Source organism: Myxocyprinus asiaticus, chromosome 17 (assembly GCF_019703515.2).
Source record: "Myxocyprinus asiaticus isolate MX2 ecotype Aquarium Trade chromosome 17, UBuf_Myxa_2, whole genome shotgun sequence".
NCBI lineage: Eukaryota > Metazoa > Chordata > Actinopteri > Cypriniformes > Catostomidae > Myxocyprinus > Myxocyprinus asiaticus.
Genome location: NC_059360.1, coordinates 48,157,833 through 48,182,500, shown reverse-complemented (window position 1 = coordinate 48,182,500; position 24,668 = coordinate 48,157,833). Strand labels below are relative to the sequence as shown.

Genomic DNA, 24,668 nt, shown 5'->3' with positions numbered 1-24,668 from the left:
AAAAGTTAGCTAAACTAAATAAATCAGTAATGCAACATAAACATATTATGTAAAACTGAGGAAATAAATCATGTTAGGGACATTTATAAAATCATTTTGAGGATACTTAATTGGGTTAATTAAAAACAACTTTATTCCATAATATTGGAGTTACATGAACAACTTTTCTGACAAAGAATTAATGAGAAAAATGAGTTGATGTAACTTAATTGATTCAAGTGGATGTGATGCACATGATTAAATCATGTAAATTCAAAGCATTTTTTTGTATTTTAGTGATTACGAATATTTGAGATATTTGATCTATGAAGAATTTAAAGAGAAATGTTCGAGTTCATATTGAGCTCTCTGACTTTCGATTCGCAGACTTTGGTGTCTTTGTAAATCTGAGCACAGTTTGACATTGTTGAGATCTCAGGAGACTCATGTGAGATTTTTGGGGTCTTTTTCTCAGAAGAAAAAAGTCGGCAGAAGAATTCAAGTCTTGGCGAAAACAATTGATTTTTAATAATTTTTTTCATAGCTATTTAAAGCATGTCACTGCAGAGGATTAAGAAACACAACCCGCAGATTATATATCGTTGTAAACATACTGAGTATTTTACATTATTTTGGGGATTACACAGAATAAAACTTCTTACTTTTGCTGCTTGTGTAGATGCCAAACCACTAACTATCAGGAGTAATGTAAAAATGCAGATTTGACATTAGACATTTATGATTAGCTGTTCATAACAAACTTACATAACACAAAACTTTATAACAATAGATGTGAAATCAAAGCCTTTTTTTATCCTTTTACTTTTTGCTGTAGGATGTGTCAAATATCAGCTGAAAATTCTTATTAACGAGAGCAGAGATGCATGCGTTATTGTAAAAGTATCGTGTCGTATTAAACACATGGAGTCTACATGTGCAGTTTTAAATACATAATGAGGTTCTGGAGCCTTAAAGACAAATAAAAGATCATATATTTAATGGACTCTCTTTAGTTTGGAGGGTAACAGTGGGGCAACAATACCTAGAAATGATGCTCCAAGATTATTTATAATAATATTAAATAACAGATTTATTGTTGATGCATGATGACATTACAGCAGAAGTGGAATCAAAATGTCAAGTGCATGAATATGATGTTGTCATTCATGTTACTAAACAATTTATGCCCAAAATAAAGTGTTCCTTTATGCTCATTTCTTACAGGAAGTAAGACAAATGTACTGTATATCATCACTGTTATATTACCACTATATAATGTGACAAAACAACATTTCTGAATCTAATACACGATGCACAATGCAAACGATTAACTGAGTGAATAAATGAATGATAAAATAAACTAGCCTGTAATAAAGTCATTAGTATGATCATGCACCCTGATAGGATGTAAATGATCAGTGAAGAAGAGAAATTAAAATAACAATGCTAAAATGGATCTTTGTAAACATTCTCTATAATCTTATTTAGAGAGTAGTATAATAATTCTACTCCAATAACCTGTAACTACTCTACTAAACTCTATACTACTCTACTTCAATTAACTCTACTCTGCTCTATTTTAATAAACGCTGATAAGATCTCTGATCTCTGAACGTACTGCATACTCTAATCTATAAAAATAGAACTCGTTAAATTCTAATTTCTCTAACGACCTCTGCTGTACTCTGATTAACTGCTTTATTCTACTACATTTGACTCCAATAAACTGTATTCTAACTGACAAACTCCACCTTACTCTATTCAACTCTATAGTACTATACCTCAATAAACTCTAGTTTAATCTATTAACTCTGTTCTACCCAAACACACTCAAACTTGCTTCGCTGTACTCAACTTATAAAACCGTACTAATCTAAAAATCTAAATCTACTCTCAAAAGTTTAACTCCAATCAAATGTTGTCTTCTGGATTAAACTCTGTTCTTCTATATTCTACTCCAACAAACTGTAGCTACTCTGATAAGTTTCTTACTTGTTTCGACTTGTTTCTTAGCATACATAAACCTATCGATTCACTTCAGAAGACATTTAGTGATCAACTAGAGTCGTGTGGATTACTTTTATGCTGCCTAAATGTGATTTTTGGACCGTCAAAGTTCTGGCACCCGTGTACTTGCATTATAAGGACCTGACAGAGCTCTATCTTCTTCTAAAAATCTTCATTTGTGTTCTGTTGAAGAAAGACAGTCATACACACCTGGGATGGCATCAGGGTACGTGAATAATGAGAGGATTTTCATTGTTGGGTGAACTATTCCTTTATCTCTGCTCAACTGTACTCTCTATGTACTCTTATTACCCCTATTCTTCTATTATAAACTCAAGTCTGATTTGCCCTTTCATACTCAACCTTCATCTTCTTTTTTTTTTTTTAATTTATCCTCTTTTCTCCCAATTTGGAATGCCCAATTCCCACTACTTAGTAGGTCCTTGTGGTGACGCGGTTACTCACCTCAATCCGGGTGGTGGAGGACAAGTCTCAGTTGCCTCCACGTCTGAGACCGTCAATCCGTGCATCTTATCACGTGACTCGTTGTGCATGACACCGCGGAGACTCACAGCATGTGGAGGCTCATGCTACTCTCCACGATCCACACACAACTCACCACACGCCCCACAACTCACCACGAGGAGGTTACCCCATGTGACTCTACCCTCCCTAGCAACCGGGCCAATTTGGTTGCTTAGGAGACCCGGCTGGAGTCACTCAGCACGCCCTGGGATTCAAACTAGCGAGCTAGCGAACTCCAGGGGTGGTAGTCAGCGTCAATACTCGTTGAACTACCCAAGCAACTCCACTAAACTCTACATTACTCTACTTCAACAAACTCTACTCTACTCTATTATACTCCAGTAAACTGCACTCACTATGGACTTGTGAAAAACTATTTGTCGGCTCAACAACCATGCCATAAGAAAACTGAATTTGCATTAATTGTAAGGTCAACTTAGAGTGATACATAAATTAAATTAATCATTGTGAGTTCCTCACAATGATTAATTGGCTTAAAAAACATAAAATTAAGATTTTATCGATCAAGTTTTGGGGAATTCCTTCCCCACTTGTGCTTGAATAATTTAAGCATGTGTCTTTGGTCAAAAGGAACATATTGGGGCATTCAGTTAGTTGTTATTAAGAATTTATAGAGATTTTTAGCTCTTTTTAGAATTACTGATGTTGTTTTATTGTAATTAGTTGTCACTGTTAGTGTGATTAATGTTCCCTTTGGTGAAGTTGGATCCTGTTTAATCCACGTAATTTTCCATGTGCATGCACTTTTATCTCTGATGTCGTTTTAACCCAAACAAATTTAGTGCAATAAATGTAAATCCAAACAGATTTCTTCTTCATTACTTTTTTGAGCTAGGTGGATGATTTTCATGATTTAGTTCAAGATATATCTGAGCTTGTTTTAGTCCGTTGGCAACAACATGAACAAGATTTGTTATTTTATATGAAAGCGCTTTTTGGAGTTGACACAACTTAAAACTTTAAAGTCAACTTAACATGTTAAAGGAACAGTTCACCCAAAACTGAAAATTCTCTCATTATTTACTCACCTTCATGCCATCCCAGATGTGTATGACTTTCTTTCTTCTGCAGAACACAAATGAAGATTTTTAGAAGAATATTTCAGCTCTGTTGGTCCATACAATACAAGTGGATGGTGACCAGAACTTTGAAGCTCCAAAAAGTACATAAAGGCAGCATAAAAGTAATCCATACGACTCCAGTGTTTTAATCCATGTCTTCAGAAGTGATATGATAGGTGTGGGTGAGAAACAGATCCATATTTAAGTCCCTTATTACTATAAATTCTCATCCCTTCCCAGTAGGTAGTGATATGCACGAAGAGTGCGAATCGCCAAAAACAAAAGACGAAGAATGTAAAAGTACACTGTAAAAAATTACCAGGATCTTACAAGGTTTAACAGTAATTTCTTACTGTTTTCAGTATTGTACTGTAAAATCAATGCAGGCTAGGTCATTTTCTGTTGCAACACAACAAATTACTGTGAGAAAATAAATGTGAAAATCGCACTGCATTATGGGAATATTGTGTTTCATTTGAAGTCCCCATTATGGTGTTTAGTGTACCCTTTGGATGGGACCATATCTTATTTATTTCTAAATAATTTTCTCCCAGTTGGTGCAATTGTGTTGAAGAACACAATTTATTGTACGGTGATGTATGGAGAAAATAGTCAATTTAGTAGTTGATTTTATATCAGCCCATGATGTATAAACTACACCATATGATGCATTTGAAAGTAAAGAAAGAGTATCATAGTAAAAAAGGACTTAAATATTGATCTGTTTCTCACCCACACCTATCATATCACTTCTGAAGACATGGATTAAACCACTGGAGTCGTATAGATTACGTTTATGCTGCTTTTATGTGCTTTATTGAGCTTCAAAGTTCTGGTCACCATTCACTTGCATTGTATGAACCTACAGAGCTGAGATATTCTTCTAAAAATCTTAATTTGTGTTCTGAAGAAGAAAGAAAGTCATACACATCTGGGATGGCATGAGGGTGAATAAATGATGAGAGAATTTTCATTTTTGAGTGAGCTATCCCTTTAAGTTATCATTGTATCAGTTTGTATACTTAAGCTAAATTAACAAGCGTATTTTCCACCTCGACTCAAAAACATGTTGAATCAGCTACATTTGGTGCCAGATTACTTCAGATAATTTATTGCAAGATCTTCAATACTAACAAATGTAAATTAGGCTGCTTTGAACTGAAACATGTTGGACAAACAATATCACCCTAAATGTTGCCCCAACTAGCTTAACAGAGTTGTCTGAACAAACTATTTAATATTCAACAATTTGGCTGATTCTCCCATGATGGTTAGTGTTACAGGCTTATTATTATTCAAAATGTTGAGTTAAATGAACTTACAGTGTGTGCATGTGTGCAGCTGAAGAAGAATCTTTATCTGCACTTCTTTGGGGAATCAATAGTTTATTGACTGACCTCATTATTTTCCTTTGAGCCAAGTAAATTAAGTAGAAACAATAATATTAAAGTTAATTTAAAACAACACGCTATTATTTGTTAAATCATATTAGTGTGACATTTCTCCCAAAACACTAAAAAGCAACAGAAACTACCGCAGTACTTTCCTAAACACCTGTTTGTCATTATGAACTGCAAAATGTTCCTGATCCATGAGATCTTTGCGTGTGGTATCTAAAGGCTGATTTTGAGGCCATTTGATCTCATTTTTAACATTTTTTTAAAATGTTGGCAATTTATGTAGCTAATGAAAACACATTTATTTTAAGACAAAACACATATTTATGATTTTCAGTTTTGTTTGAGGTCATTAAATCGAAAGTTTTTAATTACTGTCCAATCAGTGAAAGGATGGTATTTGGGGTAAAAAGCTAAAGGCCCTTATAAAACACATTGTTTTTGTTTTTTTTAAGTGGAGGGAATACATTTGTTCTGAAAAATGTTGAAAATGGGCTCACATTGACTGATCCAATAACAATGGAGATTAAATTTGTTTTATAAAATACATGAGATGTTATAAAATGCTAAATGTGTTTGAAATGAATGGGAAATCGTGCACCCTTTTCAGGATCAAAGCACATGTTTCATATTTCAGGCAACATGAAGTGGTGTATTTCCAAACATTGACTATGATAAACCCTTTGGCTTCATTAAAAAATTATCGGAACTAAATTAACTGGTTATAACCGGCATTTATATATACCAGCATTTAAAAATAACGCTTTCACTCCGGAACAGTTGAAAATAACTTTGTTCTGGTTTTCGGAAACGTTCTGCTAAAAATTTTGTTTGTTTTTGGTTTTCGTTCCTTGACAGTTGAAAATCACTTTGTTCTGGTTTTCAGTTACGTTCTGCTAAAAATTTGGTTCATTTTTGGTTTTGGTTTTCATTCCTTGAACCATTTTTTTTAGTCCCTGGTTGAGCGTTCCAGGTTATAACCTGTTACCAGAATTTAAAAATAACGTTTACACTCCAAAACAGTTGAAAATCCCTTTGTTCTGGTTTTCGGTTATGTTCTGCTAAAAGGTTTGTTTGTTTTTGGTTTTCGTTCCTTGAACCGTTTTTTAGTCCCTGGTTAAGTGTTCCAGGTTATAACCGGTTACCAGCATTTAAAAATTATGTTTTCACTCCGGAACAGTTGAAAATAAATTTGTTCCGGTTTTTGGTTATGTTCTGCTAAAAACTTTGTTCATTTTTGGTTTTTGTTTTCATTCCTTGAACCATTTTTTAGTCCCTGGTTGAGCGTTCCAGGTTATAACCTGTTACCAGCATTTAAAAATAATGTTTTCACTCCGGAACAGTTGAAAATCACTTTGTTCTGGTTTTCGGTTATGTTCTGCTAAAAAGTTTGTTCGTTTTTGGTTTTCGTTTTCATTCCTTGAACCGTTTTTTAGTCCCTGGTTGAGCGTTCCAGGTTATAACCGGTTACCAGCATTTAAAAATAAAGTTTTCACTCTGGAACAGTTGAAAATCACTTTGTTCCGGTTTTCGGTTACGTTCTGCAAATTTTTTTATTCATTTTTGGTTTTCGTTCCTTGAACCGTTTTTAGTCCCTGGTTGAGTGTTCCAGGTTATAACCGGTTACCAGCATTTAAAAATATTTTTTTCACTCCGGAACAGTTGAAAATCACTTTGTTCCAGTTTTCGGTTACGTTCTGCTAAAAATTTTGTTTGTTTTTGGTTTTCGTTCCTTGAACTGTTTTTAGTCCCTGGTTGAGCGTTCCAGTTTCTCCCATTCATTTCAACAGAAGTGGCCCATCTCTACTAAATAATCTCTGGTGACGTCCACATCTAGAAAACAAACACTTCTACCGTCCAAATCAGTACATTAAATCTCAGACGGCTGATAATAATTGTAACTCAAACGTCGTTTAGGAAACTAATCCCATCCAAATAGGTCTTTATAAAGGTTTTCTAGTTATGCTGACATAAAATGACCATAAATTGAATTTACTTAAAAAGTGTCATGCAAAATTGCTACATACATATTTCAAGTAAATCCAACACATCATTGTGTCATCAGTATTGTTGTTGATCTGGAGGGCTCTAGGACCTGTCACTGCAGTCTCTCTGCACACTCGAGTCTAACACTGCTGGAGTGAAGAACGGCGAGGAGTGTCTCGTGCGAATGAAAACACTTTTACCTGTTTACTGTGGAATAAAAGTGTCAGCCGAACCAGCGAGCTCATCCACAGCAATGCTCCGGACTCACCTGTGATAGTCTGTCGCGGTAAAGTGTACTGTTTATTCTCTTTTATCGTGAATTATTGTCGCACAGTCAGACACCGTGTAAAACAGGCCTGAAATAAAACACTTTGACTCTCATGTTAAGCTGATCTGAAGACAGTTGTGTGAAAGTACTAGTTTCTCAGCTGTGAGCTCTAGTGTAGGACGCGTCTTTACTCATGTGTGTTTTTATCGTCTTGTATCAGTTCGGGCGCGTGCACGCACAGGCCCAGTGTTATCATGTTTTAAAGCATGTCTATTTTATCAGATTTTTAGACATGTGCCATGGAAGTACCAGCTCAACTGCTGGAGCATGGCACTAGAAATGCCAAGGTCATGGGTTCGATTCCCAGGTTATCAGCATTGGCCTACTGATATATATATATATATATATATATATATATATATATATATATATATATATATATGCATGCTTTGAATAAACTGAAAGTTGCTTTGGATACGTGCATTAATTCAGTACTGTGGCATATACTAAAATACCATGGTATTATACCATCTCTGCACCACGTTACTTACTGCACATATGCATAGTATGTGAATTCCTATCTAAGTATGCACGTGAGAACTTAAAGTAGAACCAACAATTTAGCCATTTGTCAAATTCATGGACGCAGGGGAAGTTGAAAGGTTCTGCTGGAACAATATAAAGTTTTGTTTTATGGCTGGACTGACAATATCACTTGTTCTGAAAATATGTGTGTGACTGATGCTGACAGTATAATGAGTATAAACACATCACACACAAACACACTCGCTTTAGAGCTGGTTTCTGTGTGCTGTGACATCATCAAGTCATGATGGACCATGTTTACATCACAGCTTGTTTAGTCTTTGAGTCTTGATTGCATTTGATTATAGCTTATGTAGAGCATTTAAGCACGACTTAGAGTTTGGACTATGAAATAACACAAATGGAAGTATGTAGTAGGCTTGCCACGGTCTCATAATGTTCATACCGGTGCAGTGTTCATGTTCAAACTGACTAACACCGGTATTACCGCTGGTTGGATTAATCTTTGAGGAATATTTCAAGATCTACTCATCATATTATGTTGTGTTTGGGCTCGTTTGAATCGGGATAGACTGCTGTAAGTTACAATATGTCATTGTCTATGTTTGATTGTTATATGTATGTTTCAGGAAGTAATAAGGAAAAACATGACAAAAAGACACAAATGTATAATAATTGAATATGATGACAACATCATGTGGGCCACAAAAAGATGGTCCGTGGGCCGCCTGTTGAATACAGTGGATCTAGACGTCTTGTCATCAGGTGTACGCACTGTCCCGACGAGCGAGAGACAAATTATTATAAAAGCAAATAAATCGCCACACATCTCTCTCTACCAGCTGTCTTTATTATTTTCAGCTGTTTTGCAAATTTGCAAGCACAAAAGGGGCGCGAGCCATTCTTTCATGTTTGTTATCGTAATTTAAAGGTCAATAACCATACAATCTGAAGTTTTAATTGGTTTTCTTTATACATAACATAACATACCAGTACAAACAATAAATTAATAAATACACTGCATAAAATCACAATCATAAATTCAATCCACATTTTAAGTGTAGGACATTGAATATCTTTCCAAAATCTAAGTATCAGTCTTATTGCCGTAATTACCCCCAAAGTAACAAGGGAGAACTCATTATTTTTAATCTGAGGATTCTCAGATTAATCTCCTAAAAGACAAATCCTTGATGAAAATGGAAGGTCAAATCCCAAACATCTTCCAAGATATTTCAACACAATTTCCCAAAAAGGTTGAATTTTTGAACATTGCCAAAGAGCATGAATGTATGTGCCAGTTTCTTGTTTACATTTCCAGCATTTATTATCATTCAGACAACCCATTCTAAAAAGTCGAACTGGCGTATAATAATACCTGTGTAATACCTTATACTGGATAAATGTACCTCTTGCTTCCTTAATGTACCATCCACTGTAAGACAAAATTCTGTTCCAAGTATCCTTATCTATGTCACTATTAATGTCTCTTTGCCAAATCAATCTCAGGTTTTCACAGTTCTTATCACCAATCCTCAAACTGAGTTGATAAAATTTAGATGATTTTTGAATGGGTCTTGGTAAGTTCACAGCATTTTTCTAAAATATCCTTGTCTTGTCCCATGGAAACTTTTGACTCCAAACAGTTTCTAATCTATAAATATTTCCAGAAATGATCCCGGCCTTCTAAATGAAAATTGTCTTTTAAATTATTATAAGATAAAAGCTTACCATTACTAAATAAATCCTTTAGAGTACGTATTCCACTTCTAAACCATTGTCCCCAAAACAAAGGCTTTTTCCCTACCTTAACATAAGGATTATTCCATATTGATGAGTAATGTTGACACATGTGAGAAATCCTACACTTCCCGTGGAAGCTTTTCCAAACCTCTTTAGAATGAAGCAATATTGGGTTGGTCATATGATGCTGTAAGTCCCCCTCTGGGTTTTGTGAAAAAGCCTCTATTGGCCAAAAAGGGGAAGTAAATTGTCATTCTATTAATACCAAATCTAAATCTAAATCATCTTCCCCCCAGTGTCTAGCGAGCTTAGACATTTCAAATGCTATTTTATAGAGCTCTACATTCGGTAATGCTAAACCCCCCTATCTCTAGGCAAACACAATTTATTAACGCCAATCCTGGGTCTTCTAGCATCCCACAAAAAATTCTTAATCATAGCATTATATCATTTATATATCTGGTGAGGCATAGTCACAGGGACCATCTCCTATATGTAATTAAACTGTGGTGTTACCACCATTATTATATTAATCTTTCCCCATAAAGTTAACATAATAGTTTTTCATCTGTCTAATTTTGCCTGTATTTTCTGCAACAAAGGTTCCATATTCAAATTCAATATATTCTCTAAATTAGAGCTCAGGTGGATACCTAAATATCTAATTCCTTTATGCATCCATTTAAACTTAAATGCATTGACTGAGGAAGAAAAACACACTGCTGATACTGGCATAGCCTCTGACTTATGCCAGTTGATTTTATATCCTGAAAATTTAGAATAAGATTCAATCATATTAAGGAGTACTGGTAAGGAACATGCAGGGTCTTTAACTACTAGCAATAAGTCATCTGCATATAACAGTTATTTATGTTCTCTTTCCCCTGCAAATACACCTTTAATTCTTGGTTCCTCTCTAATCATTGAAGCAAGCGGTTCCAAAACTAATGTAAAAAGAAGTGGACTAAGAGGGCAGCCTTGGCGGGTAGTCCTAGATAGATTAAAAAAAGATGAAGTTATTCCATTAGTTATTACAGCTGCTTTAGGATTGGAGTAAAGAATTTTAACCCACTTCACAAAACCTGGACCAAAAGCATATTTTTCTAAAGCCGCGAGAAGAAACCCCCACTCCACCCTATCGAAGGCCTTTTCCGCATCAAGCGATATTGCAGCAATGGGATCTAGACTAGAATGATTCATCTACATGAGATGTAATAGCTTTCTCATATTGTCAGATTTTTAATAAAGCCCACCTGATCTCTTTGTATAATTTGAGGTAAAATACCTTCTAATCGTGAGGCTAATAATTTTGTTAACACTTTACAATCTACATTTAATAAACTTATTGGACGATAATTAGCAGGATCCGTCGTGTCTCTTTCTGGTTTTGGTATGAGTGATATTAAGGCTTCATTAAAACTGTCAGGTAACATATCATCCTCAAGTACCTTTGAATATACCTCCATTAATATTGGGGTCAACTCATCGATAAACTTCTTATAATATTCTACTGGGAATCCATCAAAGCCTGGTGATTTTCCAGATTTCAAAGACATTATAATAGTTCTGACCTCTTCTTGTGTTATAGGTGCATCTATTGAGTCACGTTCGTCAGGGGTTAAAGTGGGCAATGTAACATTGGCTAAAAGGTCTTTTAACTCCTTCTGACTGTAAATGGATTCTGATGTATACAATTTTGAATAGATCTGGTTAAAAACCCTATTAATTTCTTTGTTGGAGGTGAGCACCTTATTTCCCTCCTTAATTGCAGGTATGACGTGAGATGCATCATATTGCTTATCTGCCAAGCAAGGAGTTTCCCAGCTTTTATCCCACTCTCATAATACTTGGTCTTCAATCGAAATAATGCATATTCTGCTTTCTTATTTATTTATTTTCTCCCAATTTGGAATGCCCAATTCCCAATGCGCTTTTAAGTCCTTGTGGTCGAGTTGTGATTCGCCTCAGTCTGGGTGACGGAGGACGAATCTCAGTTGCCGCGTCTGAGACCGTCAACGCACGCATCTTATCACGTGGCAACCACGCTCAACTCACCACGTGCCCCACCGAGAACGAACCACATAATAGCGATCACGAGGAGGTTACCCCATGTTACTCTACCCTCCCTACCGGGCCAATTTGGTTGCTTAGGAGACCTGGCTGGAGTCACTCAACACGCCCTGGGATTCGAACTAGCAAACTAGCGAACTCCAGGGGCATCTTTACCACTGAGCTACCCAGGCCCCTGCTCTGCTTTCTTATTAATGAATTCATGAAGATGTCACGCTGTTTAAATTTCAAATCTGTAAAACCTTGCACCAATTCCTTTTCTAAATTACTGATTTGTTTTGCTAAAAGTTTCACTTTTTCGACACTTTTTTTCTTCCTACTGGCATAAGCAATACGTTTTCCCCTGATAAATGTTTTAGAGGCATCCCACACTGTTGCTAATCTCTGAGTTGACCCGGTATTAAGTCCAAAAAACTTCATGTCGTCCTGCAATTAATCTACAAAGACCTTATCCTCCAGTATAAAGGTATTTAGTCCCCACCTCCCCCTTTTCTTATAATCTACCTTCACTTCTAATTTTAACATCCTGGTGATTTATTTGTCACCTCTTTGTAGTTGGATGTGCTCCTTTATATATCTTTCCGCTACCACGTGGTCAGTAAAACTCTGCTTTTTCCCCCTCCAAGTAAACCTCAGTGTCGCTGGGTGAGCCAGGGTATGTCGAATCTCGTGATCCCAAAGTAACTTCTTCGCTGTGGAGAATTTTTTCCTCATCATTGCTCTCTCCCTCGACATATCCTCGAAAATGGAAAGCTTGCATTCCTTCCATTCAGTTCCCCTGCTCTTTTTCGCTGCTGCCAGGACTTTCTCCCTCGCGGTAAAATGTAGAAATTTCACCAACACGGCCCGGGGACGTTGATCATCATTAGGCTTAGGCCCAAGGCTCCGATGACTCCGCTCAATCTCGAACACCGGTCCCGCCAACCCGAGCCCCTCTGACAGGATCTTTTGTACAGAGCTCGTCCACAAGTTTCGCCATCTTCTCAGTGTCACCAGTCAGGCGATTCGATGCATCTTCCACGTGCGAGGTGCGATTCTCGGCTTCATCGAGTCTGGCCTGTACGGAGCTAATCGCATCTTTAAGTTCTGTAGTAGTCGCTTTAATAGTTATCACATCATTTTCTACCCCCTGCAAAGTAGTGTTCATTTGAGTAATTTCAGCAAAAAGATCTTTCAAGTTCGGGTTTTGATTACTTGACTCTAGTGACGGGGATTTGTTAGCTTCTGGGCTCGTTGTTTTTAGACGTGTTTGCACCCCTCGAATTGGTTGCTTGCAAGATGTCATTTTGTCGTTTGTCAGATGCTTCAAGTAAAAAGTAAGTTATCTATTGAAGTTTGATTAAATTTGCAAAACAAATATATACAAAATAATCTAATTAATGGTGGGTATCCGGAGCGCTGCTCTAGCATGCTGCCATTTCCCAGCTTGCCATCACGTGACTCCATCCAATCTGAAGTTTTTAAAAAGCGAGTGCATAAAGATGCACAAGAACTTCACAAAATTCTTCAGTGTGTCTGATATCAACACACAGGGACACAGATATGAAAAGCACACACATTAGAAGCTCAGTTACAGGTACTGTATTAAAATAACTCTGAATTCTGCTCTAAACGTCATGTTTGCGAATAATTAAGAGATATTTTAGCGCAAAAGTGGTCAAAAGAGACGATCAGGTGTAACGGTGATGTCTCGCTTGTACATTTGTGAGGGGATCACCCAAAATGCATCTTAATACCAGGTGTACACAGGGCCTCAGTCGGGGATGAATGGTCATCTAACTGATACACCGCGTTCAGTCGTGCACTCTGCGCAATGGCACGATGGAAAACAAGACACTTGTAGTGTGTGCTCGGCTTAAAAGTTTTTAAAATACCTTCCTTGCACCTTGAATACATGTGAGTGTACACAACTTTATCGCTGCTTTCAACAAAGTAAAAAAAACATATATACATATATATATAATTATTATTATATATATTTTTTTCATATATCATGCATTTTTGAGTTACAAATATCAAGAAGTTTTCTTAGGGTTACTCCATTTGACCTGAAAAAAAAAAAAAAAAAAAAAAAGTCAAAATATCTGATATTTTTTAAAATCTTGAGGTCCTCTGTTTTATGTTTGTTTTGTCACATGACAGCAGGACAGCTATCTGCATGTTGGTTACACCAACTGACTTTCATTTGGTGGAGAAAAGTTTTTCAAATATTAATTTTAAATACAAATGTTTGAAAAACATTTATAGCATTTTCTACAAAACAATTTGATTGAATGACTTTAAAAATGTCATGTGGTGCAACCATCAAGTAAAAGGTATTAAAATAGTTTCCTTGCACCTTGAATACATGAGATTGTACACAACTTATATCATTTATTTAAAAAAAGGTGAAAAATATTTCTTTTTTTACAAATATCATGAATTTTTAAGTCAAGAATATCAATGTTGGTTACACCACATGACTTTGATTTGGTGGATGAATATTTTTCATATATTAAATTAATTGTAAAATAAATGTGTAAGAAATAATAATAAAAGATTATTAAATACAACTAATGCCAAAAAAATATTTTGTCAAGAATTTCAGCTTTTTTTTTACTGTCTCTGTACGGTAACACCACGTCATTTTTTACTTTAAGCCCCAGAAAGAAATATCAAAATTACTTTGAACTCTGTAATTGAAAGCATGCGGTAGTAATTGTTGTTTTAAAGAAAAAAAAAGAAAACATTTCTCCCCATTTTCTCCCCAATTTGGAATGCCCAACTCCCAATGCGCTCTAAGTCCTCGTGGTAGCGTAGTGACTCGCCTCAATCCGGGTGGTGGAGGACGAATCTCAGTTGCCTCCACGTCTGAGACCATCAATCCGCGCATCTTATCATGTGGCTTGTTGAGTGCGTTACCGCGGAGATGTAGCACGTGTGGAGTCTTCACGCTATTCTTCGCGACATCCACGCACAACTCACCACGCGCCACACTGAGAGCGAGAACCACATTATAGTGACCACGAATTATTACAACTTTTAACAAGTGAAAATAGAACTTTTCAACATATTGCATTTTCTTTTGCCAAACTTTTATTCAACAGCTGTCTTGCTTGTGAAATTTTGATTTATTATTATTATTATTATTACAGTGAATATTACATTTTACTATACAATTGCAATATATTTTTATTCCATTTCTTCAATTTCAGTCATCTAGATTTTATTTTGAGTCATGCTTAAGTGTTTTTTTCTGGAAGCTTAACTTTTCTGTATAAAATGTTCGCGTCACGGACCAGTGTGACCATTGAAGACTTTAAGTCACGTCACTTTAGACTACTGGTGTTTGTGAATGTGGTAATTTTGAAATGTTATGTTTTATATTTTATTACTGTTTGAAGCTTTTTGGTCAACTCTTTTGTTTTAAATGTGATATGTGCTGCGCGGTTCACAGTGGATTAGTGCTCTGCTCTGTCATCTCATACAACGTGAATGATTCTCAATCTCTGTGGAGTTTCTAGTGGATGAGCGGTCGGATTTATTTAAAGTACGCAGCTCGTCCACAGTAAGACTGCAGCCTTTAGCGGTTTAATAAATCACACAAGGACATGTCACGATTTTAATTTGATTAATTGGACATTTCAGTGTACAAGGAGTAACAGAGCACGCGTTCAAAGTAAGCCTGTGAGCATTTTAAAGGTGTCGTGTATCAGTCATACTGCACGCTGGTACCGGATAGAGTCGGTGCTCGGTACTACCGGTACTGCAGAAACACTGGTACCGTTACATCTTTTTTATTTTAGTACCGACTTGGTACCGAAGTACCGGTACTTTTGACAACACTACTCCAGACGGTTACACCACATTAGCGTTGACTGATATATCGGTTTTACCGATTAATCGGTGCCAATAGTTGCTTTTTGGAAATATCGGTTATGTGCGAAATCTGTGTGGATATTTGCCGATATTTTTTTTTATTCCTCCGTGTTATTCTAGACAATTGTAATGGAGAAAAGTCACCATCATTTCAAAATAAGAGTTCCTGCTGTGTTTCAGGCTTGTTTATAGTTAAAAGTCTATTATGTACATTATGCGCCAAATCTTCATTTTTTTTCTGATTATTATTGGGATTATTGGGATAAACTTCATCTTTGATTTTATTTATATTGGACTCTTGTAGCCTCTGTGTCTGTGCACATCATATTAAGGAAAGACTATGAATTTTTTAAAACCATTCTATAAATCAATTTTAAAAACTATCGGCCGATTTATCCACTATCGGTTGACCTCTACACTACATAGACATTTTAAGCCCCAAAAACAATATCAAAATGATTTTGAACTCAGAAATTGAAAACACATTCGTCATAGTAGAGGTCTATTCTACATTGTTTTGTATGAATTGCATAAAAAAAATAAAATAATAATTTGACCCTTATAAAACATAACAGAGAGGTCTAGACCTCATCTGAGCCCAAGCTTAAGTCTGTCTGAAACTGCTGTTCTTCTTCATTTAGTCATGAGGCTCTAATGAGAACTGTGTACATTTTGAAATGTGACATATGTGGGTGGACATACAAGGGATGTAGCTGCTCTTTTCTAGAAGATGCTGTGCAGATTTTTTACATTCTTTTGTGAGTTTCTTTGGGTTCCTCTGACGCAAAAGTGCCACCAGTGACATGCAGAATGTGAGGAATGCCGTCTAAAATTCACTCGGATACAGTCAGGGTTATTGTTTGATAGTGGTCAGAGAGAGCGCCTCTCAAGTGAGCATGAGTTTAACTCACCTAAAATCATTTCTAGAGAGAGACTCTGACGCAAAAGCACATCATATGAGTGACTGTCCTTGTCTCCTTGTTTTAGTCTGATTGGAGAGGATACACTTCTACTCCCTTTATGATCCTGATCCTGAAGACATTGCAATGTGAAGACAGTACAAGTGGAAAGGTTGTGACTATGAGCTAATCAGCACTTAATTTTCCATGAGAATGATCAAAATATGCCTGTTTGCTGATTAGTTGTGTTTTGCACTTGCAAGCACCACAACATCATTTTAGGTCATATGTATCTCAAATGTCTCTTTTCTAAGTTGGCGTGTGAAGAAAAAATAGTTCCACTTTCCAGTTTAGGTGCTTTTTGTTGTGATTCATCTAGCTGTTTTTGAATACAAGGAGGACATGCTTTTTAATAAATGCTCCCCTATAAAATAATCCGATCGTGGTCAGGTGATCCCAAAACCAGACTAATTATTAGACCAACTATAGTCAACTAGTTGTTCAGGCAACTCATAGACTGGCCGATTTTGAAATATATGTATTTTTGCATATTCCTTGTTACTATATTGTAGGGCTGCAACTAACGATTATTTTGATAATAGATTCATATTCGATTATTTCTTCGATTAATTGGATAAAAAAGCTATTTTATTTAGTGTATTTTATTAAAATGTATTTATTAAAAAACTCACGATTCAGTTTGATTCATCACACTGAATTCATGATCTGATACTCTCACGATACTTTAAACAGTGCCTGAATAATAATAATAAAAAAAATTAAGACTGAATATTTGTTTTAATTAATTTTAATACATATAATAGGGCTGTCACAATTATGACATTTGGCTGACGATTAATTGTCAAAAAAATTATTGTGATTATGACCATTAATTGTCTGCTTTAGGGCTTTCACTATAGTGATTCATTTTCATACAAATTGTTATGCTTTTGTCATAGGTGGATGTATGCTTCATAAACATTAAGAAGTTATTCATATTTAAGTTTTGCATGATTTCCTTTAAGGCTTTAAAAACTTATGAATGACGTTAAAAATTATATTTTAAATATCAAAATATTTCAAAATACTTAATATTTTTATTGCATCTCTTTTTTTTTTGTAAACTTTTATCTTGGTCCATTTTGCATTTACACTGTTGTTGTTGGAACCCAGCCAATCTGAATAACTATTATATTATATTATTTATATTATTTTATATTATATTATATTATTTTATATCATATATTATATTAATATTATATTATTTTATATCACATATTATATTATTTTATATAATATATTATATTGTATTATATTATTTTATATCATATTATATTATTTTATTTTATATTAAATTATATATTATATTATATTATATTATATTATTTTATATTAATATAATATTATTTAATATCATATTATATTATATTATATTATATTATTTTATATTAATATAATATTATTTAATATCATATTATATTATATTATATTATTTTATATTAATATAATATTATTTAATATATTATATTATATTATATTATATTATATTATATTGTATTATATTAATATTATTTTATATTAAATTGTGCAGTAGTTAAATATTTCTATGCAAAATTCTTCACTTTCACACGTTATTTTGAGGCTCTCCGATTAAACCCATGAGCCCTTATTTTTCATGAAGACAGACCTTGGAAATTCTGTTTCTTCGTTCTATCATCTCGGGCATGAAACAGGGCTCCTCTGTGTCACTGCATGTCATTAACACTGCGTGCATGAACTCACAGCGACAAATAACATTTGCCATTACATGATCGTTAAATGAAAGTGAAACCGGAGCACTTTGCATTAACTAAAATCCTCGTTTGTATTAGCGCGAACCTCCGCAGATGGCGCGTGCATCACAGCGCTTCAAGTCCGGTTCAGAAGCGGTAAATCTTCACGTGATCTTCAGGAGCGATGCAACTCGAAGTTAAATTGAATGAGACACTCAAACGCGCCGTTCATTCCCGTATTTGAACAGTAAAATATGATTGGAATTTAAAGTGCACAATAATTATTTGAGATAGCCACGATCAGACAATTATTTAATAATTGCGACAGGTTTAAATATGCAAATGTTTCTTTTTCTGTATTGGTAAAACTTAAAAAAGTACTGTACCTTAAAGTGCAAAATGATCCATCAGCAGTGGCGTAACTACCGGCAGTGCGGGCGGGGCAGCCGCACTGGGGCCCACGGTCTAAGGGGGCCCGTGATGACCGGGCCCTATCTTAAAATGTTAAACTGCCTGCACAGTTTAACTAACTATACCTTTGTGAGCGTACAACACATGCAATTACCATAGGTACTCAGATGGAACTGCTTTGTATTTATAGCTACTACACACTATGCATCTCATCCATGGTGACCTTTTTTTCATGGGAAATCTTACTGAGCCAGTGTGGTGCATCTGACATCATTACTCAATGCGAACGGAGCATCAGCCCTGAGCTTTAACAGCTACCATTGCATTTTTTCCCCTGCAGTCCCGAACTCGTTTCTCCCTCCATGAGAAACCTTCATCTCTACCCTGCATTATGTGAGTAAAGAGCTGTCGAGTATCGATGATGCAGTCATGGTCAAAGACATTATATGCTATGTCATAAACTGACAGTAAATTAAGCTAGTCCCAAAAACATGGCTATGATCAGCTGGATTACTGGTATAATTGTTTTGATTTTAAATGTAGCTTTTTTTTAAAATTAAAATGCAGTCTTACAGAATAAATAGTGCAACTCATTTGTGGAAATCTACGTTGGAAATTTAAGACATTTTAAGATAAATAAGATATTTCTCATAATGTCTGAAAAAGTGGCTTGAAAGGATCAAATGTATTGAGACATTTAGTAACAATATTGTGCAAATGAAAAAATTACATTAAAATGTCATATATTTAAAGTTAATTCTTGTAGGCTAGGAGTGAGTGGGGGTGCAAGGGCAGTGGTGACACCAGAATAGAAATATTAATAGTTCTGCTCAGCTGAAAATTCAGAATTATGTTAGATACATAAGCTTGCACACTTTTACTTAATACATACATTTTAAATATTTTAAATTAATATTGTAATTTTTAAAATAGTATTGTCACTGATTAAATTTATTTAAAAATATATAGGCAATATATATTTGTCAAATAATAAAACAAAAATTATTAAAAAACATTTTTGTGATTTTTCTCCCCAATTTGGGATGCCCGATTCCCAATGCGCTCTTGCCTCAATCCGGGTGGCGGAGGACGAATCTCAGACCGTCAGTCTGCGTATCTTATCACGTGGCTTGTTGAGTGCGTTCTCCGCGGCATCCACGCACAACTCACCACGCGCCCCACTGAGAACGAACCACATCATAGTGACCACGAGGAGGTTACCCCATGTGACTCTACCCTCCCTAGCAACCGGGCCAATTTGGTTGCCTAGGAGACCTGGATGGAGTCACTCTGCACGCCCTGGATTTGAACTCGCGACTCCAGGTGTGATAGTCAGCGTCAATACTCGCTGAGATACCCACGCTAGATAAATGCCATCAACGGCGCATTTGTGCATCATTCAGATGAACTCCGAGCATCACTGAGCCGCACTGCGAAGCTCTGCAAGAGCAGCTCCTGTCTGGAAGAGCACGTGAAGCAAAACTCCGAAAATATAAACCAATACATATAAACTTTGAAAGTGAATGCAAAGTACTCCGGCTTCACTTTAAACGATCGTATAATGGCAAATTTTCCACGTCATAGTGACTTCATACACACAGTGTTAATGACGCAGTGAAACAGAGGACAGGATGCACGCTTACTCTTCTGTGGAGTGATAAAATGATGAAAAGAAATCTTAAAGGTTTTGCTTCATGGGGGCTCGTGGGTTCAATCAAAGAGCATTAAAATAACATGTGAAAGTGAAGAGATTAGGACAGAAATATTTTACTACTGCATAATATAACAAAACATAACATTATATAATATAAATATAATAAAACTATATATATATATATATATATACACAATATATTTGTTTTTATAATTTTTTTAATGAGTTCCAAAACAACAGTGACCAAAACTAAAGTTGACCAAATAGAGAGACACGTTTTAAGTATTTTGATATTTAAAACATTATTTTTCATGTCATTCATAAGTTTTTAAATCCTTAAAAGGAAATCATACATCCCTATTTTATTATATGATTTATATATATGTTATGTTAAATATGAATATTAAAAGACTTGTGTATGAAGCAAACACTCACCTTAAGAAATATGGCAATTTCTATGACAATTAATCGTGAAAGCCCTAAAACAGACAATTAATTGTCATAATCGCAATTATTTGTTTGACAATTAATCGCCAAGTTTCATAATCGTGACAGCCCCAATGGTAGTGTATGCTTATCCAGTAAAATAATGTTTTACATACTATTAATTTACTGTTGAAATGACGTATTACATTTTGCATTATCAGGACCATCACATATTCCTCCATATATTCAACTCTCCATTTAAGAATTTAGGCCATTTATACTCCATGTGTGTGGGTAAATGATGTCGTATCCACACGTATCCTCATCATATAACTGGCTGACTGCACTCCTCTCATTTGCATTGAATGGGGCTGACATTACGGACAGTACTGGATTCATGAATGACTTATAAGGACAGTGAGGGCCCCAGGCCCCGCAGATCTTGTGACCCACGAGTGGAGTATTGGGTTAATTTACACTGCTAGTTCTGGCTGCGTGCCATTGCATCATTTTTTTCCTTCAGTTGTGTGTCTGTGTGTGTATGTGCCTGTGTGTGAGTGAGTGAGTGTGTGTGTGTGTGTGTGTGAGTGTGCGTGTTTGTGTCTGTCTGTGTGTGTGTGTGTATGTGCCTGTGTGTGTGTGTGTGTGAGTGAGTGAGTGTGTGTGTGTGTGTTTCTGTGTGTGTGTGTGTCTGTGTGTGTGTGTGTGTGTGTGTCTGTGTGTCTGTCTGTGTGTGTGTGAGTGAGTGTGTCTGTCTGTGTGTGTGTGTGTGTGTGTGTGTCTGTGTGTGTGTGTGTGTGTGTGTCTGTGTGTCTGTGTGTGTGTGTGTGTGTGTGTGTGTGTGTGTCTGTCTGTGTGTGTGAGTGAGTGTGCGTGTCTGTGTGTGTGTGTGTCTGTCTGTCTGTGTGTGTGTGTCTGTGTGTGTGTGTGTATGTGCCTGTGTGTGTGTGCCTGTGTGTATGTGCCTGTGTGTGTGTGAGTGAGTGTGTGTGTCTGTGTGTGTGTGTGTGTGTGTCTGTCTGTCTGTCTGTGTGTGTGTGTGTGTGTGTGTGTCTGTGTGAGTGAGTGAGTGTGTGTGTGTGTGTCAGTGTGTGTGTGTGTGTGTCAGTCTGTGTGTGTGTCTGTCTGTGTGTGTGTGTGTGTGTGTGTGTGAGAGAGTGAGTGTGTGTGTGTTTGTGTGTGTGTGTGTGTGTGTGTCTGTGTGTGAGTGAGTGAGTGTGTGTGTGTGTGTGTGTCAGTGTGTAAGTGAGTGAGTGTGTGTGTGTGTGTCAGTGTGTCTGTCTGGCTGTGTGTGTGTGTGTGTGTGTGTGTGTGAGAGTGAGTGTGTGTGTGTCTGTGTCTGTGTCTGTGTCTGTGTGTGTGTGTGTGTGTGTGTGTGTGTGTGTGTGTGTGTGTGTGTGTGTGGACCACTGCAGTAACACACACACACTGGTCATGTTCAAAACAGCTAAATTCTTAAACATACACTTACACTTACATTTTAATCTCACACAGAGATGCTACTATTACAGAAATGTGTACAGATGTGTATGTTAATTGCTCTGTTATAAATCTAGTGAACTACTTAGACAGCATTTAAATGCATCTTAAATAAATGAACAATGAGCATCTTGAATGAACAAATTCTAAGACAGCATCATATGTGTCGAGCCTGATCTCATGAAAATTGCGTGACCGTGGTGGCATTTTTGCATAAGGATTTTATGTGGGTCCTTATTGCGTATCACAGCAGTTCTGAGGTGAAATGTCCACTGATTGGCGATAAAAGCGAATTAAAAGTTCTTTCAGCTTAAAACCGACCTTCCTACCCTAAACCTAAATCTAACCGATAGTGTGAGAGTTGAAAAACACAACCATGACATTTTGTGGTGCTCTTAGGACACTTTCGGCTCACATGTCGACTCGTGTGCTCTTCAGGACTTGTACCCCTCTTATTTACATCACAAGTGCAATGCTCGATCAGTTGAGCTACCGCACAGTTTGGTCACACTCAAACAAGCTTGTAAATGTAGTTGGATATGTAATGCAAACCTTAAAATGAGTGATGCACTATAGTAAAAGTGTTTAGATGTCATAAGATAGCATTGTGTGAGGAACAGGGCGGAAAGTGTTTATGAACTGATTATCTGCCGTTTTAATCGTGATAAGTGTAAAATGAGAGAAATGTTGATTATAAACATACTCAGGCCTATATATGTATATATATATAGTGGCAAGAAAAAGTATGTGAACCCTTTTGAATTACCTGCATTTATGTATAAATTTGTCTTAAAATCTGGTTTGAATTTCATCTAGGTTACAATAATAAACAAACACAATCTGTTTGAACTAATAACACAAATTACTGTATTGTTCTTGTACATATTGAATACATCATTCAAACATTCACCGTGTAGGTTGGAAAAAGTATGTGAACCCCTAGGCTAATGATGTCAAAAAGCTAATTAGAGTAAGGAGTTGGCAAACCTGGCATCCAATTAGTGAAACGAGATTGGAGGTGTGGGTTAGAGCTAATAAAAACTTTGACTTATAAAAAGCACTGAAACATTTTGAGTTTGCTATTCACAAGAAGCATCTGCTGACGTGGACCATGCCTTGCAAAACAGAGATCTTGTTGCTTTGCATAAAGCTGGAAAGGGTTACAAAGTTACCTTGTAGAGCTTAGATATTCATCTGTCCACAGTTAGACAAACTGTCTATAAATGGAGATGATTTAGTACTATAGGTACTCTCACTAGAAGTGGCCGTCCAGTCAAGATGACTCAAAGGGCACACCACAGATTGCTCAATGAGGTAAAAAAAGAACCCTAGAGTGACAGATAAAGACTTGAAGGAATCATTGGAACTGGTTAACATCTCTGTTCATGAGTCTACTATATGGAAAACATTAAACAGGTATGATGTCCATGGCAGGACACCATGAAGGAAGCCGCTGCTTTCCAACAGAAACATTGCTGCGTGCCTGAAGTTTGCCAGAGACCACCTTGACACTCCACAACGCTACTGGGAAAATGTTTTGTGGACTGATGAAACTAAGGTTGAATTGTTTGGGAAGAACACGCAGCACTCTGTATGCCGTAAAAATGGCACCGCATACCAACATGAAGCCATCATCCCAACGGTGAAGTACGGTTGAGGGAGCATCATGATTTGGGGCTGCTTTGCTGCTTCGGTGCCTGGACCGCTTGGCCTGGATCATCGAGGGAAAACTGAATTCCCAAGTTTATCAAGATATCCTTCAGGATAATGTCAGGGTGGCGGTGTGCCAGCTGAAGATCAGTAGAAGTTGGGTGTTGCAGCAGGACAATGTCCCTAAACACTGAAGTAAATCCACTACAGAATGACTTAAAAAAAAATATATATATATATATGCCTATGTTGAGTGTTCCCAATCAGTCACTTATGAGGTTCCATCTGAATAAAGATGCAGTAGACAGCAAGGAGCTCACTAGGTTTGGAACAGGCGTGAGGGGTCGATCAGGGTTTGTGGCATCACATTCTTTCACCTTTTCTTTATTTGTGGCCCTTTTGGTCCCTCAGGCCCCTCGTCTAGATATCCGTTTGAACTATGCCTGTTCTAAACAAATGACCTGTAAGGCATGCAGCCACTGGTCAACACATATGTGTTTATTTACAGTGGTGCCAGTCTTTAAAGTCTTCCTTCAGCACATTGTAACACAATGGCAAGTGTGTTGTTCGCTAATGTGAATAATTTATTCAAAATTTGAGTAACAGTTTTGTTTTTCATGCTGCTAAGAGGGCCAGTGTGAAGTTGACCGTTTAGGCAGTGACCGTTAGGTAATAACTTAATGGCATTTATGTGTTCTGTTTATTGTGCAATGCATTAGTTTAATGTATGCATGGACTAGAAATTGATCTGATTTTAACTCCATGCTTTTCTCCTATAGGTGACCTGAGAGAAGAGGCTGTACTCTGGCCGGAACGCTGCATCTGACACGCTGGACAGACAGACGGTGTACGGCAGGAGAGCATGACGACGACAGACGTGGCGATTGTGAAGGAGGGATGGCTTCATAAACGAGGT

General features: G+C 36.4%; 1 protein-coding gene across 1 annotated transcript in view; it reads left to right on the top strand.

Moving 5' to 3' along the window:
• The first annotated feature begins 7,116 nt into the window (after positions 1-7,116).
• akt1 (v-akt murine thymoma viral oncogene homolog 1) overlaps positions 7,117-24,668 on the top strand; it is a 103,743-nt gene continuing 86,191 nt past the window's right edge. The window contains exons 1-2 of the mRNA XM_051722872.1: positions 7,117-7,262; positions 24,532-24,666. Coding sequence (XP_051578832.1) covers positions 24,615-24,666 — 52 coding nt within the window. The 5' untranslated portion in view covers positions 7,117-7,262; positions 24,532-24,614. The remainder of the gene's footprint in view (positions 7,263-24,531; positions 24,667-24,668) is intronic.